Genomic DNA, 21,041 nt, shown 5'->3' on the forward strand with positions numbered 1-21,041 from the left:
GTGCCGAGTCTGCTCATGGAAATGTTTCTGTATCCTGCAGAGTGGTGAGGAGGATGGGTGACACAGCCCAGCAGGGCAGAGACAGAGCTGGCTGGCTTGGGGGAATTTTGTGATGTCAGTGAAGCGCTGTGACACCCCCCTCCCCCTGCACTACTGCCACCTGAGCAGTTATGAACCAGGAAGCTACCTCAAAATGCCAATGGAATAGCAGCTCTAGAAGCCTTTGGAGTCCAAGGTTGGAAGTAAAAGCATATAGCTCTCACACCAGAGCATGTGCTGAGCTTCTGCTCTCTTCCTGCTGGGTCACAAGAGTTTTGAACTTTGTCATGCATTTGTCCCTTGCGTTAAATACTTTACATCCTGTTCTTTTTGTCTCCTCTGTCCTTTAAGGATAAGAGGGGTCAGAGGACAGGAGCGCCTCCATTGTCTGGCGATCGGCCTCCCACAGAGCTCTCCACTGTGAAGTGACTCAGCAGTGATGCCTAGAGTTTCTGGGAGTGGTAACTGTTCAGCCGAGCCCTAGCTGTCTTCCCCAGACACTGCCGTGGGGCGGAGCTGAGTGGAGAGTGTTATCCAGATAACAGAGGCCTCTCCTCACTGCTCTGAAAAGGCTCAGAACATGGGCAGCTCTCACATCTGCTTTTGCTCCTTAAAGGGCACAATCTCAGAAAACCCAGAACACAGGTGAGTGAAGCTTGGGCCTGTTGGCTGGGGCCTCTGAAGTGGTGGGGAAGGCCATTTGTCATGGATGTGGTGCCTCCTTGCAGAGAAAGCCCAACTGTATCCCACCGGGTCAGTATCCTACCTGTGACCAGAAGGCTTCTGAAGAAATCCTTTGTGGCTCTGTGGCTTGGTTTTAAGAGGAATGCAGCTGGTTTTTCAGTTCAGCTTAATTCCTGGTTCCTGTTTTATTGTTCTCTCTGTCTCTCTGTCTCTGTCTCTGTCTCTGTCTGTCTCTCTCTCTCTCCTTTGTGTGTGTGTGTGTGTGTGTGTGTGTGTGTGTGTGTGTGTGAGAACTGGGATGAGACTCAGAAGCAGCTGCCACAGGACAGGAAACAGAAAGTGTCGCTATTAGACACCCTTCCACTCCCTCCGGTCATCACGTCCTCATGGGCACACCAGACTGCGGTTCTCCTGGAGCTCTGGCCTCCTTCCCACTTTCTCCATGTCCTAGGCTCTGACATGACACTCCCTCCCTCAGCTGTTACCACCTAAACTTCTGGGAGAAGGTTCTGGCCCAGAGAGGACACATAAATCCCCTAGTTCTTAAGGAATGCTGCTCCCTGACCCACTTTCCCCTCCTCAGCCCTTTTCCCAGTTTTCTTGGCACAAGAATAAACCAGTCTTTGGTCAGGCGCAGTGGTACATGCCTATAATGCCAGCAATTGGAGGCAAAGACAGATTAACCACATCCCAAATCAGACTGATAGACATGGAGTTTTGTTTTTTTGGTTTTGTTTTGTTTTTTGGGGTTTTTGGTGGTTTTTTGTTTTGTTTTGTTTGTTTTTGTTTTTTGTTTGTTTTGTTTTGTTTTGTTTTTTGTTTGCCAGTCAGGGCTATGTAGGTAGGCCATGTATGAAACAGACAAAGAGTCCCACCAATAAATCAGTTCTGGTTGCCCTAGTTATATTTACCGTCCTCCTGTTTGTGACTCTGCTGAGATTTCACTATTGAGATGTCTTGTGATCTTTGGGCATAGGGGTTTAGGAAGATTCAAATGTGATAGTCTGACTGGTATCTTCCATTAACCATCAAAATGTTCCCAATAGTTATAAGTTTGAAGTCTGTTTTGTTAGACAGTAACACCTGCTTGCTTCCTGGTCCCATTTGGAATACTCTAAGGCAGTGCCTATCTTTAAAGCTATCTTTTCTTATAGATAAAAGACAAATGGAATTTGTTTCTTGATCTATTCAGCCAGCTTGTATCTTTTGATTAGAGAATTGAGGCCATTAATATTTAAAGTTACCACTGAAATGTGTTTATTGATTGCAGTCATTGTGTGACTTTTGTACTGTGTTCTTAGTGATTCTTTGTATTTTAGTAATTATGTATTTCTTTGTACAGTCTCTGGACTGTGCTCATGGGTCTCCTATGTTTTCTTTAGGTTTGGTTTTTTGAATATAAATAGTTTAGGTTGTTTATATCATGGAAATATTTTTCTTTCTCCTTCAACTATGGCAGATAGTTGTGCTGGGTATATTTGTCTACGTTGGCCATTGTGGCCTTCCTCTAGGACTTGGAATGCACTGCTCTGGGTTCTTCTAGCTTTCAAAGTTTGCACTGGGAAAATCAGCTGTCATCTTTATTGTTTTTCTTTTATATGTGACTTGTGTCTTTTCTTCTCTTGCAGCTTTCAATACAGTTTCTTTGTTTTAACTAGAGCACACTGTGGGGATTTTCTTTTCTGGTCTTGTCTTTTTGGTATTCTCTGTACTTCATGCATTTATATGAATATGTCTTTCCTTAGTTTGGGGAAGTGTTCTTCTATGATCTTGTTGAAGATATATAGGATCTATGCCATTGGCCTGGGATTCTTCTCTGTAGCGCCCAAGCTATAACCTGTTCACCATGTCCAAGTGAGGGGCTGAGGATTAAATAAAGACAAGACAGTGGGTCACTCTCAAGAGAATGCTGTTTGTTTAAGGAAGGAAGAGGCCTTAAATACAGGCTTACAGCACAGTGGAAAAACCCATGAGAGCAAAAGTTCGCTATCCCACACCCTAACTTGTTTACTCAGCTGAGATGGGTACCCAGAACAAGGAGCCTGCAGTTAGCTGTTTTCCAGGAAGGAAGCCGGCAGGAAATCAACATAGGGAGACATCTGGTCAAGAGCAGCAAGCAAGGCAGCAGCTACCCAAGCTTGGACCAGGGGGCCAGGGACCAACACTTCTCCCTCATTTATTCCTGTAAAGGGAAGGTTTGGTCTTTTCTTGGTGTCCAACTTTTCCTGTATGTTCCTTTCCTGTGTTTTCATTTTTTAAAAAGCTCTTCGCTCATGTTGTCAGATCCTCTGCTTTATCTTTGAGTCCTGCTGATCTGTCTTCTAGTTGACCCGTCGTCTTGTAAGGCTTTTGTCTGGGTTTTCTGGTCACTGGCGGTCTCAGTCCCATCTTCACTTCCCCTCAAGTCTTTTTGAACGTTCCTGGCTCTTTACTGAATTCTGTTTTCAAACCCCGGATTGTCTTTGTCATTTCCATCAGCCTTATGTTTGTGTTTTCTTGAGTGTCACTCAGGCTTTTATTCTAAGTCTTTCTCTTTAAGTTCACTGAGCTGTTTCTTCATACTCCTTGAATTTTCTTTAAACTTCTTGAATTCTTTGATAAGGTTTATTGTTATTTTAAATTCTGTATCCTGAGGTTCAGTTAGGAAAATTTCATTGGCAAACATTTCTCTAGGAATAGTGAATTTGTGGGGCGGGGAGATACAGTCTTGATCTTCCATATTATTTGTATTTTTGCAATGGAATTTGGATATGTGGACTTCTTTTGTTCTGTGTCTGGTATAGACAGAGGAGGTTGGGGCAGATGAAGGAATGTGTGGGTTGGGCCTAGAGGTTGGTGAAATGAAGTCAAGCGGACACATGGAGCTGGACTAGTATGCAGGATGTGTGTACTGGTCCAAGCCTAGAGTTTGGGTGTTGAGGAGTGTGTGTGAAGGGATAGCTCAGGCAAACCTACCAGGCTAGACCATGGAAAAGAATGTGCAGGATCTGAGTGGAGAAGCTGAATGTGGTGTGGGAAGGGCCTATGGGTCAGGCACAGACAGAGCCTGTCCAGGTGGGAGCTTAGAGATTGACTATGACACAGGTCACACTAGGTTAGGGCACTGGGGGTGGGACCTGAGGCTAGATCTGGGAGGCCAATGAAAGTTCATGGAGGAGAGAATAAGACAGACTAACCCAGCTAGACCCAGGAAAAGGATGTGTAAGATCTGGTTGGGTAGAGCACCAAATGTCCCAACAGCTATAAATAATGACAGCAATAGCACTATTCGTGTGCTCATAGAATGGGAAAAGTTTTCACATTCTCTGTGTTCAGCTTCCGAGAGGAATTAGTCTTGCTCTGCCTTTCCCAGCACATGGCACAAGAGAACACTGGACAAAAATGAACTGTTCTATATCTGGGCTATCATGGAATCACCAGCTTCAGGTGACAATTGAAGATAGAAAGTGCCCGATAAGACTGAGAAACTGAACTTAAAAATGGTTAAACAGTTATCAGGTTGAATGTAAATGGCTAAATGGGATAGTGGCTATTATGTAATACCATGAAACCATTTATGCATCTTCTCAATTCCAGTCTGCTTTTCTTTTCTAGAGACTTCAAACTCCTAAAACCAGTAGCAGCCGGTGACTGCACTTATATTTAGGTGAGGCGTACATCTACCACTGTGGAAAATATTTCTCCATTTCTGTTTGCTTCATTTGGAAACTTCTCAGGAAAAGCCATGGGCACAAGCAATAGCATAATAAAGATGATAAAGATCTCTTCTTGCTCCATCTGCAAGGAACTGATGTCTCACCCAGTGAGCATCAACTGTGGACACAGCTATTGCAGAGCCTGCATACAGAGATACTATACCAAAGTCAGCTCAGAGACAGGATTGAAGATAAAATCGGGTTGTCCTTTGTGTAGGAGTTCATTTCGTTTAGAGAACCTCCGGCCCAACAAGGATCTGGAAAACATAATTGATGTCATCAAGGAAATGGCAGAGGACGCCAATAAGATGCTGTGTAAGGAACATTTAGAGAAGCTTGATCTGTTTTGTGAAGATGAGGGTCAGCTCCTCTGCTGGCGCTGTAATTGGGAGGATAGACACAAAGGTCATTCCGTGGCTCTTGTGGGGGATGTGTGCCAGGACTACAAGGTGAGTATAATGGTTGGGGGTTTCTAAAAGTGTCCACTCTCTTGTGAGAATTGCTGTGTAACAAAGACCCAAGTTCAGACCCCAGCACCCACATAGAAGCCTAGCAAGGATATACTTTATCTGAATAATGCTGAGAGACAGAACAGGCCAACCACTGTCTTCTGGCCTCTGTGTGTATACACAAGCATGAGTACTCCCATGTCTGTGTATGCATACAACTACATCTCTCCTTCACACCTATCAGGCTATACTATACCTACAGCTGTTAAGGGAAGGTATCCTGGATACCTACAGCTGTGAGGAGAAAGGTATCCTGACCGTTGGGAAGTCAGGCTATACCCAAAGCTGGGTTCCAGTGGTGGATGGTCTCCCCACAGGATGTGGCAATCCTGCTCCACTCTGATAGAGCTGGTACAGCTGGAGCAGACAGCTGAGCTCTGCTCCTCTAAGGGAGTTTCCCAGCAGAGGTGTCCATTGCTTCTCTGCTCCACTCTGCAAAGAGTTTCCCAGCAGAGATTCTGCTCTGCTCCAGCTGAAAAAGGTCTTCATCCAAAGGTCTTTCTAGAGATTTATTGGGGAGGAGGAATCCAGCAGAGTAGCCGCCTCTGTGAGGTAGAGAAGGGCAGCTGATAACCAGGCACTGGGCTTAGAAAGGGCTTCTTAGGGGTGGATCGTTTCCAGGGCAAAGATTTTCAGGTTGAGAATTGGTCAGATTTTGACCCCCGTGAGCTTGAACAAGCTCAGATTGGCTGGATTTTGTGCTCAGGGATTGGTTGGTTTTGTGCCTAGGGACTGGTTGCTTTTCCTGCTCAGGGATTGGTTGGTTTTGTGCCTAGGGATTGGTTGCTTTTCCTGCTCAGGGATTGGTTGGTTTTGTGCCTAGGGATTGGTTGCTTTTCCTGCTCAGGGATTGGTTGGTTTTATGCTCAGTTGGTCAAGGGTAGATTTGGCTCTGGTTCCAAGGTCTGCCGGGAGTGATCCCCAGCGGTGGATGGGTCCTGCAGAGGGTGTAAGGAGTTGCAGAAGTGAGCCAGGCCATGGTGGTCTGGAGAATCTTGCAGCCTGACTGACTAGCAGCCAGAGTGTTTCTTATTTATACAGGATTTAGTTAACAGGGATACATTCATGATGCTCCAAAACATAGATCATATCATTTTTGGTTTTGGACATGTGTTTCATTTCCTTTTACTTAACTTTTAGTCACCATTAATAAACTATGACAGAACAGAGTTATCATTTCCAATCATTTTTTCTCAAGTTTTGACATCATTAATAAAGAGTTATCATTCTTACTCATTAACCCCATGGCCCAATTTTTGAGAATCTAGAGGCATATGACATCCTGTTCTCAGGTTGGTTGCTTTGGTTGCTTGAAAGACATTAGACCAAAACAAAATCTTCATGGGCATTTTGCCATGTCTCAAGCAATGTATTATTAACTCTTAGTGGTCAGAGGGCCCAGGAAAAATCCTCAGGCTAAAGCTGCTGCAGTTGTTATTCAAATTCTAGCATAATACAATCAATGTTCACATTTATGTCTTTATATATGTCTAATCCTGGTCTTCTGTTATTCCTTGGTCATATGTCATTATAGTGACTTACATGAGTTAACTTCTAAAAGAGGGAGGTCCTAACATCTCATCTTTCATCATATTTCCACTCCATACTTTGCTCACCAAAGTGTCTCTATGTAGGGCAGAGTTGTATGGCATGTAATTGTCTGAGTGTACAGTGGGAAGAGCTTTGTAATCTGAACTGTGGCCAACTCCTCTAGTCCACTGGATCTTGTTGGCCTTTTTGAATTTTACTTTGTTTTGAACATCTTGTTCCTGTGTAAGTACAGGGACAGATGTTTCAAGAATGTCTCATCGCCTCATGAAGAGACCTCTGGCTTCTTTATGTGTCACAATCTCCAAGGCATACAAGTAGATAAGGATATCTCCCTCAAAGGGCGGGCAGGGGAGGGGAGATAGTATGCTCAGGACCTTCCTGGGTGAGCTTAGAAGCAGCATTCCTGGGAGACGGCATACATGATTCATAAGGAATTTTCCATCAATCCAACATCCCCAAATTGTACAACTATTAAAAGTGCCCCAAGTATGTAACAGGTAGAGATGAAAACCAAAGGTGACATGGCAGCCATCATGTGGCTCAGCTTTGCTGGATCTTTGTCAAGCAGCTGTGCTGGCTTTATGACTTCTGCTGTTCCATTCAGATATGGCTGTGCCAAAGGTCAGGGTGAGTTTCATTGGCTTGCCTTTTTACCCTACAATCATCACCTACCAAGATAGTAGGAGAGACTGTACATATGAAAAGTCACACCATAGGAACTTCCTGATCATCATGGTCCAGCCAAGCAGCCCTGTGAAGGAATGGGAGGTGTTGACACAGGAAAGAAGCCAGAGCCCAGACCCTCCCACCACTGCTAATTCTAAAGCCTAGGTCAAGTAGCACTTACTGTAGAGGAATGTTCATTTGGGAAGTGAAGGGCCAGAAGCACTGAGAAGATTTGGTGCTGTACAATAAAAACGTCAAGGGGAAATTTCAAATTATCTTCAGAAGAAAGAGTGTGAGAGGACAGGCTTACACAAGATTCCTGAGGAATCAAAGATCTGAAAATAAGTGCTCGTGCTGAGTTGCCTGGAGGGAGGAGTACCATGGCTCTTAGGTCCTGGAGAGCACGGAGGGGCAAGCTCAGTCCTGCTGTCTTTTGATTTTGTTGTTGCTTTGTTTTTCTGAGACAGGGTCTCTCTACATAGCCCTTGGCTGCCCTAGAACTCACTATATAGACCAGGCTAGCTTTGAACTCTGCCTGCTTCTGCCTCCCAGTGGTGTGATCCCAGGTGTACACCATCATGCCTGGTGGCTGTCTTGATCCTAGTCTGCTCTTGTGACTTCCAGGAAGACATACCAAGTGTGGCCTCCTCATGTTGTCTTCCATGAAGCAGACATAGTCTCATATAAAGGCTTCAAGTCTTTCCTAAGGATGAATCAGTGCCAGCTGCCACTCAGCACACTGGACTCTTTTTAAATAATTAATTTTACATCCCTGTCCCCTCCATTCTCTCCTCCCAGTCCCTCCCCACCACCACCCTTTGTTCCCACCCCCCAATCCACTCCTCCTCCATTTCTGTTTAGGAAAGGGCAGGTCCCCCATGAGTATCAAGAAAACATGGAATATCAAGTTGCACTAAGACTAAACACCTACCCATGTATTAAAGCTGGGCAAGGTGACCCCACACTGGGCTCTTCCTTAGCCTCTCTCGAACAGCTGCAAGGCAGAAATTGCTATTTGGATGATTTTCCTACTGAATAGTAAGAAAAGGAGCAAGGCAGGGTGACAGTGACCAGCTACAGAGGCAGACTGCTAGGGTGGAGTGTTAGTGCTGGCACTGAGCAGATGGATAACTGTGCTAACTTGCCTAAAGTTTTTCTATCTTGTTATCCCTCTCTGTAAACAGAGATGATAGACTGAGTCCTCAGCACATATGCTGGGAGTTGTATTTGTTGATGGATATCACACTATGTAAAGTCACACAGCGTGTAACATATTGCAGTCACAGACTTCTTGTGAGATTCCTTGGAAATGAATGCATACACATCTGTGGAGTCTACAGAGGCCTGGAATCAGCTATTTTATCTTTGATCCCAATGGGCAATTTCTGGTAGCCTCAAATTGCTCCCAGTGAAAATATGAGAAACCACATTGGAAATTAACTCAGGGGTTGGGGGACAAGGACACTAATTCCTTTAAGTTGGTTTCTTGATGCCGTCCTCCAGACCCCTCTTCTCTCCAAACTCTACTAAGTTCAATTAGTGTCAAGACCTTTCCTTTCTAACTCACCCATGATACATACAGAGTTCCAGATGTGTCAAACATCCCAGTACCGGCTGTTTGGTTCAGCACATTATTTTATAAACTCCCCTGCAAATGGTTATGGTAGTCTATGACCACATTCCCTTAGTGAGTCTGTGGTAGTGGAGGTGGTTCAGCCAATGAGGCGAGTTCTAGTTGTACTCCTGAGGCTCCCAGTTATGCCCCCTGAGATGAGTTACTTGTTCCCTTGCCTCTTTTTCCAGGGCACAGCAACAATATTAAGCATCCTACCAACTGTGAGGATTGCTAAGGCAATCAGTAAATTACCATATACACAACCTCAGCGTGCACTCTAAGGGACTTATTAAAAGCTCAATAGCTACTCATTGTGATTTTATCATATTTTAGGGTACTGAGATTCATATTAAGGGCCCAGTGAGAATCAAATTGAGGATGAGGGGTATAGCTCAGTTGGTAGTGTGCTTGCTTAACACGCACAAAGCCCCAAGTTTAGTGTTCCCCAATACTGCACAAAGCAGGACTGGCTGGTGCATATGTCCCATGGCACTCAGTGAAGGCAGGAAGTTCAAAGCCATCTTTGGCTACTCAGTGAGAGCCAGATCACTTGGGCCACATCAGACCCTGTTTCAAAATGAAATCATGATTAATATGAATTGATTTTGTTCACTCAAATTTTTCCTTCAGGAAAAGCTCCAGGAAACTGTGAAAAAAATGGGTAAACTCCAAGAAAACCACAAAGCTCAGCTATGTCTCATGACAGAACAAATAAATGCCTGGAAGGTAAGAGTCTGAGATCATTGGTGTCAAGAGATTTTCTGTTGTGAGTCTAGGCATGGAGGAAGATTGGGAGACACACAGGGTGGCCAGTTATCACCAATATAGAGGAAGATTGGGAGAAACACAGGGTGGTCAGTTATCATCAATATAGAGGAAGATTGGGAGACACACAGGGTGTCTGGTTATCACCAACAGAGAGGAAGCCCAAAGAACACAGTGCTGTTTTCATGTCCTAGTTGTTTATGGCTATGAGATTTTGTCACCAAGGCCTTCTCTCTTCCAATGCTAACTGGCTGGGATTTCTGATAATCCCATCAGACGCTAAACTGCTTCTTGGTTTCCTTGCATATATCCTCCTCTCTATAAAATGAACCTGTTGCCACCGTACACAGGTGTAATGTAATATCTATTGTAGGGCCTTCCCCCACCTGTCCGTCCGTCCCCCCACCCCCATTTTGGGTAGCTATTGCCTAGCTTGCTGACCTTGACCAGATATCCTCCCTATGCTGATTCCCTGGCGGTTTCCTTCTTCCTGAACGCTCCAGAGGTTCTTTGTTTGTATATCCTGCATTTGATGTAAACAGCTTAGATGCAAGAATGTAAAACATCGATAGCGAACTTCTGCCCTCCCAGGTTCTCCCATTGGGCTGTAAGTCTGTATTTAAGGTTTCCTCCCTCCTTCAATAAACGGCATTCGGCATTCTGCTGAGGCGAATGACCGACCCCCTGTTCTTGTCTCCCTCGCTCTGACATAGTGAATGGGTGGTGGTAGCTCGGGTGTTACCGCTACAATCTACCCCTTGTCTCATGCCTATTTTTCTTAGCAGGATGTCCTCAACCTCCATCTTTGCTCCCTGGCCCAGACTTTCTTTAGAAGAAAATATTTTATTAAAAAAACTAAATATGTGTGTGGGGGCGGTGTGGGTTTGTGCACTTGAGTTCAGGTGCCCAAAGGATGCCAGAAGAGGGCATTAGATCTCCTGGAGCTCATGTGACAGGTGGCTGTGAACCACCTGGGTCCTGGGAACTGTTGAGCTATCTTCCTAGCCTCAAGACCTTCATCTTTAATACTCAAAAATATGGATTTACTCTGTGGCACACTTTGTTTCACAGTTTCAAACCATTAGTTGTTGTCACTGTGGTAGAGATGGTAGAATCTGGAAGAAAGGAGCCTAAACATGAGGCGGACTAAAGTCTCATGCAGTAGCCAACTTCATAGAGCATCAGACTATTTATATTCTGAGGGTTAAGCAAGGTCATATGAGCAAAGTTCATGTGGATATATACACTCACAAGGACAAGGTATGCCTGGAAACACTGTTTGAATAACAATAAGATAGTGGGTAATCTGAAATAAACCCACTCCTATTTACTATACCTGGGAGGGTTACGAAAACACATTCCATGAACAAGCAGGTGCTTTGGAGGGCTGAGGTCACAAGACTCTCGTCCTGTTATCTCACAAGCACTCAGAATTCTCACACAGCTTCTTCCATGGACAGTGTTCTAACACTCAGGCATCAACTTTCTGACTTTGCTATGATTGTCAGAATCTTGACCTCACCAGGTCAGAAACTAATCTTTGAGAGAATTCATCAGGAGGGTCACCCCAGGCTGAATATCATGAGGGCAGAAAAGGAACCTATGTGATTTCTAAGACACAGGGATCTTGCTGTAAAACCTGCATACTACAGCTGCATACCACAGCTGCATACCACAGCTGCATACCACAGCATACCAAGGGCTTCAGCCATTTTCATGGCTGACTGTAGAGGCTGCCTACATGTCTGAAGTGCATTCTTTCTGGAAGTATATTTATTATCGATTACTTAATGAAAAAAAAAAAACAAATAAAAAAGGAAGGGCATATCTGCTCCTAGATATGGTACAGGAGAAGGTTTAATGTGGATATGAGGGAGAGTATAGCAAGGCACAGAGACATCTGGGACAGCCTGAGACAGGCCATATGAAGGGATTGGGGAGTGGAAGGCAAGAGAGCCAAGAGAGAGAAGGGTAGACAAAAAGACCCAGGTAAGCAAATGGCTGGAGTGTATAGGGAAGAAGAGCCCAGCCCCTGCGCTGCAGAAGTTTAAGGTGAGGTCAGGGTATGCTAGCCGAAAGAACCCTGTAACAGATGGGGACTGAGATGCTAGAAGAACCTGGTGGCTAGGTCCACTTTAATATGTTAAATAGGCACCTCAGTTAGCCATTTGTCCTGGGTTTTGAGACCTAACAATTACTCCATGGTCAGTTTCCACAGCTAATGCCATTCTTTTCTCAGCTTCCTTTACATATGGATGTTTACCTTGAATTTCCAGAACATGTTTTTCCTTACTTCACTTCTTTCTGGATTGTGGGAAATGAAGGAAACTAATTGTCTCTAATGTACATGGAAAACCTCATCAATATCAAGGCTACAGCTGTACCTGTCTCACACACAATGCCCATTCTTCTTAAATCAATAACCATTCATCACAACATGAAAGTCAGTAAAGCAACTTCAGATGTTTCAAGTCTCTGATTTCAAAGTGAAAGTCAAGCCCCATCACATAAACATTTGGGTCTTGCTGTCTTATGCCTAGGAATGAACAGTGACCCTGGGCTGCTGGGTAATGGTCCTCAGCCCTAGCAAAAGCCAGCCACACCAATATCTCCTTTTCCAGGAGTCAAGGTCTCTCCTACACCACGATAGTTGTCTTACAATTCCTTCTTAGTGGTATTCTTCACAACTTGCAAGGAATTCCACCATCCTCAGAGATGCCTTCTTACTCATCAAATACAAATTTGTGTTTCCCCTTACAACTGGTAAAGTAGTTGAACAATGCCATGCTTCTGTGATTCAGGTTTCCAGGGTTCCTACCCCACTTTTCCCCCATATCTTGGTTGAACCAGAAGAAAAATCACTCACAATTAAATTAATTAAGGAATTAGGGACACTATTTCCACTGACCTCTGAGTGCCACGTAAGAACTTGAAGCATTCTTTCTGCTTGAACAGCTCATTGGGAGCTTACATCACTGTAGCTGCTCCTGCTTTCTTTCGGTGGTTGATGGTGATACATGTGTAGCATAAGATTTGCCATTGTTAACTATACAGTTGAGGACACTGAGTGCTTTTTGTAGCTGCTGTTGTGTGACCATCACCGTATTCATCTCCGGGACATTTTTCTACTCTTCAAACTGAAATGGGAACTGTTAGTATTTACGCTGTGCTAGGAACACGTCCCGAACACGACAAGACCACAGAAGGGTTTTATTAAAGAGGACAGAGGTGACAGGCCTGTGTGAAACACACGTGGTGGGAGAGTAGGGGGACTCATGTAAGATGGCACCGGCTTTTTAAAGGTTGGGCCGCGCATGCGTACAGGAACTCCTGTGGGTACTCCACGCATGCGCGTAGATTACATGGCTGCACGCGCTTTATGCAACCATGTAAAGCCATGGAGTCCTGGTCCCGTGAGATGTCTGACCCGGAGATGGCTATTCTGAACCGGAAAGAGTTAGGCGGTCCGCCGGGCAAGCCCAACCATGTAGACATGTAATTATCTATCAGGAACTGCCATTCTTCTCCCAATGCCTGGTAACTACTGTGATCTGTGTCTGTGAAACTGACCACTGCTGGTGATCTGAATAAATGAATCACGGAAGCACTAGTTCACAAGTTCTGTGCTTATGGCAGTTAGCAGGATGTAGTCAAGCTTCTTCCTCCTTGCATTCTCTACACCACATCTTGTGTATCATTTGCTAGTCGTTTCAAACATGGGTGTGTGTCCCCATGTTTGATCAGTTTTCATTGACTCTAGGCTGCCATAGAGGATCAGAGGCAAAGGATCCAGTCTAACTTTAAGAATCTCCAGCATTTTCTACATGAAGAAGAGAAGTCTTACCTTTGGAGGTTGGAGAATGAAGGAGAGCAGGTGCTGAGGAGGCTGAAGGATGCTGAGGCCAATTTACAGCAGAAGTATGAAAAAACTGAAAGCCAAATTCAGGAACTGGAGGCAAAATGTATGGGCCCAGCCCAGGATATACTACAGGTGAGGCTGTGGGCTAGGAGGCAGGAAAGAAGGCAGGTGATTCTCATGGCAGGAGGATTCTGGTAAGGAAGCATGGAAATGGGAGAGGCTTGCCTCCAATCTGAATAACAAGAATATTGGAGTGGGAAATTTAGGGTCATGTTTGAGTAGCATCAGGGAGACTTCCACTAGTCTACAGGATCCTTTAGGTTAACCAGAAAAATTCGCTTCCTCAGGATAAACATAGAGTGACAAAATAGGATAATTTCTGCCACATTATCTTAGCCACTGAAGTATCTGTCAAACTCACCCTTAAAATACACCAGTGATAGATGTAGACATTTAAGAGAATAATACCTACTCCATGACTTACTATAGGGTTCCTGATCCAGAACTTACTCACAGCTGCATGATTGATGTATCCCTCCCATCAAGATAAATAGCTGGAGCTCTGAGTTCTCCTTCTTCCACTGGGGCTGCTGGTTACAGTGCTCTACTTCACAGTGGTACCTGCTTTTTCGCTTCAATGGCTCAGTCTCAGGAGTTGTGTATGGATTTACCACTAGGGACTCATGTTACAAGTTATCACCAACAAGAATTCTCTGTGAAGGAGATTAGACCAAAACCAGTCTTGTCAGAGGAAGGTTGAGAAAAGCTCTCCGTTCCCATTCCAAGCAGCCCACATTGTAGGCTTTACACAGGCTTCTACAATGGAGAAGCAGGCTCCCAATGGAGAAAAAGGCTTCCATTTTATTGGCTAGAGACTGGATTGTGGATGGAAGATTTCCTGTGTCCCACCCAGTCCCGAGGCCTGTAGCTGCTTATAAAATAATCACTCAGAGGCTTATAACAATTACAAACTGTACGGCCTATGGCTTCAGCTTCTTGCTAACTAGCTCTTCCATCTTAAATTAACCCATTTCTATTAATCTATATGTTGCCATGTGGATGTTACCACTCTGCTGGCACCTTGTTGTTCCTTGGGTGGCTGGCTGGCATCTCTCTTGACTCCATCCTTCTCTATTGGTGAAATTATTAAGGCCACTCCTTGTAGTTAAAAGGGAGGTTTATTTTGTGGGGTAACTTACAAATGAAGGGATAGGTTGTAGGGTCTAGCAAAGGTATGGCGCAGTCTGGCGGTGTTCTCTGGAGAACTCTGCTCAGTCTACCTCCTGTGTCCAGCGTCCCCGAACCAAGAGAGCGCGCGCCCCTCCTCTCTCTCTTGGGTCTTCCGCTTCTTCCTCCGCCCCGCCTTGTGGGCATGACCATTACCAAAGCCTCAGTGGGGGTTGGAACTTCCAGGCCAATGCTGGGATGGCTATCCACTACATCTCCCCCTTTTGTCTAAATAAGAAAGTTCTAACCTAATACAAGACTATATACAAAGAGATGGTTATCAAATATTGTCCAGGAGTAATGAGGGATAATGACCTAGATAAGTTGGAATTACAATAAATGCAAACAATATCAAGCAAAAAAACACATAGTAAATCCAGGGAAGTCTAGGGCATGGGTAGGTGGCATGTTACAAAGATCATTCCAAAAGGTGTTTTATCCTAAAGAACCTGAGTCTAATACTTAATATATTCTATCTAAGATATTATATATGTATATATACTAAGTTGTAACTATAACTGCTAATCTTCAACCTCATCAAAGACCTGAGAAGGAATATAATAATACCTGAGAAATGGGAGAAGGACGCAAGCAACTTTCGGGAGTCTTGCAAGAATAGACAGAGACAGCTGGCAGCCTGGACAGTCACCTAATGTTTCTCAGCATCGTTGGTGCTTTCAAATTGGCTACAGGCCTAGAGTATCTGACAGACCATTTTCAGAAGCAGGAATTCTGAAAGACTATCTTACCCTGTCTTGGCAAAGTATAGTGGTCGCTTTCCTTGTGTCCCGCTTGTCCAGAAAGGACAGCATTTGTATTGTCAGTAGTTGAGGCAAGGGCAGTTCTTTGCCCAGTAGGCCATTTTGTGCCAAGAAGACAAACTTCCAAGTGGAAATGTCTTAGAAGCCCAACATTCTCTCGGGATCAAATTGGTGCTGCCAGGAGCAATCGTGTCTCACGTCAACAGAATTCTAAGTTATTTAAATGCCATATTCTCTAGGTCCATGAAGTGTTTGAAGATTACCAGTCCATCTGACCTATGTATTTATAAATCTGGATAACCTAACTAACATAATTATAGAGATGACAAGCATAGGTGACAATAACTCTGTAAGTCTTATCTACCTAAACAACCTAAGGACTAAGGCTTCCTATAAATAAAGCAAACAGTCTGTAAGCAAATGTACAGTAAAAGGACAATGACTTTAAATTGTGACAATACACAAAATATCTTTAACAGAGGTAGGAATGTATAGTGCAGTATGCAATATGCAACCTGAAGAGATGTCACATTGGTGGGTGATCTTTTACTTTTCCTCATCAAGGGGTTTCTCCTATTGGAATCGAACTTTTATTAATTTTGTTGATATCCATAGCCAATGCTGGTCCACTACACTTCTCTCTGTATCTCTGCTTGATTTCCCACCTGGCTCTTAGCTTTCTTGCCATAGGCCAAAGCAGCTTTATTTATTATCCAGTGGAAGCCACACATATTCACAGCATACAGAAAGATATCCCATAGCACTACATGTAAAACACTCCTCAGTATCCACCATTTGGTTGGATAGATGATCTTATTCTTTCTGTGAGAGGAGTTTATTCAGAGATCAACTTCACATGAAAAACTCCATGAGATACTGATGTAAACATAATCACCTTTTGCTTTTGTTTTTTCACAGGATGTGAAAAACACTTTGAGCAGGTAAGTCTTGCATGAACACCCAAAAGAAGGGGGTCAGGGCATTTAGAGCTGCCTGGAACATAATACTAAGGAAAGCCCCATCTTTTGCTTCTCCTAGGTTTGAGACTGTGAAGCTAGAACCATGGAAGGCCGAACTCCCGAAGGTTCATACTACATGTAATGTTTCTGAGCTTTACTTTGATGTGAAGACATTGTTAAGACGCCACCAAGGTGGGTGTGTGAAATACGGCTTGGAGGATCTTAAACAGGAGTCAGTGTCACCTCCTGCTGCAACACATACTCACTTATCACTTTTTTACTCTTATCTGTGGGTACAAGGACAAATATTTAGATTGTAGTTAGGGATTATGTTGGTGTAGTAAGGGCCACATGGTAATGGGTTCTCCTCCAAGATCCATGACTTCACTAGCATTGAGTAGTTGGCTAGTTTTCCAGTACCAGGCATGGTTTCTTGTTGTTGAGTGGGTCTTAAGTCCAATTAGAGAGCTGTTGGTTACTACCAAGGTATGTGTGCCACTACTACACCCTTCTGGTTGTGTCATGTTGGTCATTGTTTTGGTTCATAGGCATCATATCTGGTTAGGACTCTTGATTGATGTCCTCCTTTGGAGGCTTGCATGACACCTTCTGGTTCCATGAAAGCTAGTCCTTAGGGAGGAGACAGTCATGTTAGTGCCCGACCAAAGGCCTCTGAGTTCGGTGTCTGAAGTACATGGTGTCTTTAGCAGCAGGAACTTACCTTTCACCTCTTGGGGACAAGAAAGGGCAATAACAATAGGCTGTATGTTTTGGAAATCTCTTGGCCTACCCTGACCAACAACTCAAAGAGGGCCTCTCATGTCTGGTATTGGGGTTTTTGCTAGACCATCTTTGGCTTTTGAAGGAAACATTGTCAACCCAGATGAGGAAAATTCACTCAAACTATGTATGAATACTTTTACACAGAATTACTCATATTATAAGGTTTTTTTTTTTGAGCTGAGGATCGAACCCAGGGCCTTGTGCTTGCTAGACAAGTGCTCTACCACTGAGCTAAATCCCCAACCCAAGGTTTTTTAATTAAAGATAGATAATAGTACTATGCCTTTTGACCTTTGTAAGACCTCTTACTTTTATTTTGCCATCCTCCCTCTCCCTCTCCAAAGAACTCCCTTTCCCTTTTCCCCAACCCATCACTTATCCACTGTTCCCCTCTCCATTGCTTCCCACCCCCCACCCCCATCCCAGGAATGGTTCATTTTTACTTTCCTGGTTTCTAGAGTTACTTCAGGAGACACACTCCCATACGAAGATCTGGTTGCTCACTTAGTTTTGTGGAGCTGTCACATTCTTGCTTTTTAGCAGTTAGCATGCTTTGCACACTCTATATGTATAGCTCTATGTACAGACCTGTCGAGCGAGGTCCTGCTATTCCATGATTAGCCATGTCTCTGAAGGCAACATCCAGTCTTTTAGCTTCTCCATATCACATAAAATGAGGAAAGGAAGGCCCCCTCGGAATGTGGACAGCATTATGCCATGAGCTGGAGTCTTGGGAACAAGGAAAAGAGAAAAAGGAGAAAGCAAGCTTAGTACAGGCCTTCCTTTTTCCTGTATCTGTTTCCTGGTCAGTGTGAGGGATTAAACCATCCCCACAGACACGCCTTCCCTCTGTGATGGACTGCATTCCTCTGAATGGTGGAAGAAGACACCCCCATCCCACCCCACCTCATCCCACCCCTTGCTTTTTGTCAGGCATTTGATCACAATAAGGAAACAGTAAATGGAAGAAGGCATTTGGCTTGGGGCTTAGGCTTCCTCAGGGTTAGAGTCCACGGTGGCAGAGCACGGGAATGGTGGCAGGCGCAGCTGAGTTTACTTCTTCTTGATCTTCAAGTAGTCAGTAGAAAGAGGGGGACTGGGGATGGCTAGAATCTTTGGAAACCTCAAAGCTCATCCCCAGGCCATCCAACTAGGCCACCCTGACTAATCCTTACCAAAGATTGCTACCAACTAGGGACCAAGCACTCCAATATATGAATCTAGGGGGGCCACTCTCACTCAAAGCTCCACGGCAGTTGAGTAGTATGTAGAATGCTGGAAATAATTTTAGGGACTAGTGGTTTGAAAGAAAATGGCCCTCAAAGGGAATGGCACTATTAGGAGGTGTGGGTATGGCCCTTGAGAGGAAGTGTGTCACTGTGGAGGTAGGCTTGAGGTTTCCTATGCTCAGGATACCGCCCAGTGTCTCAGCCAACTTCTAGTTGCCCATATGCTGCCATGTTCCCTGCCATGATGATAATGGACTGAACCTCTGAAACTGTATGTGAGCCACCCCAATGAAATTTTGTCCTTTATAGGAGTTGCCGTGGTCATGGTGTCTCTTCACAGAAATAGAAACCCTAAGACAGGGACTCTTCTCAGATATGAATGAACATGTTAGATACAAAAATGAAATGCTGCTGATCCTAGTACGCTTCCTACTCCATTCTGTTTCTTGGTGCCTGCCACAATCTACAGCTTCTTGTCCATGATTACAAAATTCAAAAGCAAAGGTTCAGGGAAGTTGTTTGTTTCTCTTTTCAGTTGGTGATTATTTTGCTTGTGCTTTCTGCTTATTTGTGTTTCCTTTTCTTTATTTTGAGATAGTATTTGCATAAGATATGAACAGAGTTGGGAAGAGCTCCTTTATGCTCCATGATCAATGTCACCAATCCTAAAAGTTCTGAATTCAGGAGGGTTTTGGACAGAACAGAACCAGAGTTACTCCAAAGAGTTCTGATCCTCGGCATTTCCAAATAACTCAAGATGCTGGTGATACAGATGAGGGGGTTGACTTATTGTTGCCACTGCTGATTAGCCGTGTCTCATGTCCCAGGCAAACATGGACTCACTTAACTCTCCTCACTGGTGTCTGCACTAGGCTCCATGATTTCCCCCTCCTAGGCACTTCATACATAGTTCGCATAGATAGGGTTTCAATGTCAAATCATGCCCAAATTTGAACACAGAGGTGTGTTTGTTTGTTTGTTTTTTAAATTATCATGTTTCCAGCTCCCAAGAGACTGATTGTGGTTGTTTTACAGTCGATGTGACTCTGGACCCAAGCACAGCCCATCCTGACCTAGCTCTGTCTAAAGATCGAAGACAAGTGACTTACAAACAATGCCACAAGGATCTTGAGGCTTCTACCGAGAGATTTTATGTTTTCCCCTGTGTCCTGGGCTGTGAGGACTTTACTTCAGGAAGATACTACTTCGAAGTGTCTGTTGAGAATGCAACCACTTGGGATGTGGGAGTCTGTATAAAGGATGTACCAAGGGGCTTTGACATGAAGAAGGAGCCTGAGTTTGGATTCTGGACCATCAAGATGTGTAAAAAGGATGGTCTTGTAGCTCTCACCTCCACCCCTACTTCCCTTCATCTGAGTGAGAAGCCCCAGCTTGTGGGAGTTTTTCTAGACATTGAGGCTGGGGTTATATCCTTCTACAATATGACCTCTGGCTCCCACATCTTCACCTTCCCCAAGGCTTCCTTCCGGGATACTCTGAGGCCCTTTTTCCAGGTTTATGAACATTCTCCTTTGTTCCTGCCTGCCAGAAGTGATCAAGGAGAGGGGAAAAGTCCTCATGGTGAAAGCATCATAGAAAATACATAAATCTCATAAGGCAGAAACTTGAATATTTTTCTTCACCACTGTCCCAATGCTTTTGATGAACTTTCAATAAATGTGCACTGATTTGATTGATGAAAAGGCTAAAAATATCATACATGGTCAGCTTCAGGGAAAGGAAAACAAAATAATAGTGACAATTATCTTTTTTTCTCCTTCACTTTTGTGTAATAATTCTCAACCTTCCCAATGCTGTGACCCTTAAATACAGTTCTTCATGTTATGGTGACCCCAACTATAAAATTATTTTTGTTGCTACTTGATAACTGTGATTTTGCTGCTATTGTGAATCATAATATAAATATTTTTGGAGATAGAGGCTTACCAAAGGGGTACTGACCCACATTTTGAGAACCACTGCATTTTGTGGGTTCAGGACTTTGAATTCAGTACTCTTTATAGTTGTGATAAAAATGACTCCAAGGTCAAATTTTTGAGTCTTTACATTTTTTTTTTGATGTGTTTCAAACTCTAGTATGAGAGATGAACTAATGGCAGTGTCTTTTAACTGAATAAAAGAACAAGAACTGAAAATAACATCAGCTTAACTATTGTTCTTGCTGTTGCTATTGTTATTTCTTTTTCCAACATGACACTCGAGTCAAAGTTTTGTTTAAGACCATTTGGTATACTAGACTACCACATTTCAAAGAAGTAGATTTCAACATATTAAAATAACTCTTTCAAAATGTGTTGAAATATTGAATGATTCTAAACATACTGCATAGCCTCTGTTGTCGGAGAAAAAAAAATCTTAAGGTAATTATTGTTTTCTGCTCATGCTGGCTACACCTGTGAGGGACTTTTTTTCTAAATTAAATTATTTGAAGTGGGAAAATACAGCTTTAATCTGGATCTTTTTGCGGTGGGAAGAGTTACCTTTAATCTGGGCCACACCTGGTGGCAGCCTACAAAAGGATATGGAAGAAGAATGTTTCTCTCTCTCTCCCCTTCCCTCCCTCCCTCCCTCCCCCTCCCTCCCTCTCCCTGCTTGCCTCAGTTCTCTCTGGCATGTCCACTCATTCACTGGCTTTGGAGCCTACTTCTTTGTGATTCTAGCATATACTGTAGAGCCGC

At 43.8% G+C, this 21,041-nt stretch overlaps 1 protein-coding gene across 2 annotated transcripts; it reads left to right on the plus strand.

Moving 5' to 3' along the window:
* Positions 1–555: 555 nt before the first annotated feature.
* Positions 556–20,096, plus strand: LOC118584430 (E3 ubiquitin-protein ligase TRIM38-like). Of its 2 annotated transcripts, XM_036188663.1 has the most exons (7): positions 556–684; positions 4,318–4,867; positions 9,390–9,485; positions 13,285–13,515; positions 16,290–16,312; positions 16,410–16,522; positions 19,378–20,096. In XM_036188663.1, the coding sequence occupies exons 2-7, from the start codon at positions 4,448–4,450 to the stop codon at positions 19,947–19,949; spliced, it is 1,455 nt and encodes a 484-aa protein (XP_036044556.1). In that variant the 5' UTR covers positions 556–684; positions 4,318–4,447; the 3' UTR covers positions 19,950–20,096. The 2 variants fall into 2 exon arrangements, with proteins under 2 accessions (XP_036044556.1, XP_036044557.1); XM_036188664.1 differs by lacking the exon at positions 13,285–13,515.
* Positions 20,097–21,041: the final 945 nt, after the last annotated feature.

The sequence above is a fragment of the Onychomys torridus genome, chromosome 5 (assembly GCF_903995425.1).
Source record: "Onychomys torridus chromosome 5, mOncTor1.1, whole genome shotgun sequence".
NCBI classification, from domain to species: Eukaryota; Metazoa; Chordata; class Mammalia; order Rodentia; family Cricetidae; genus Onychomys; species Onychomys torridus.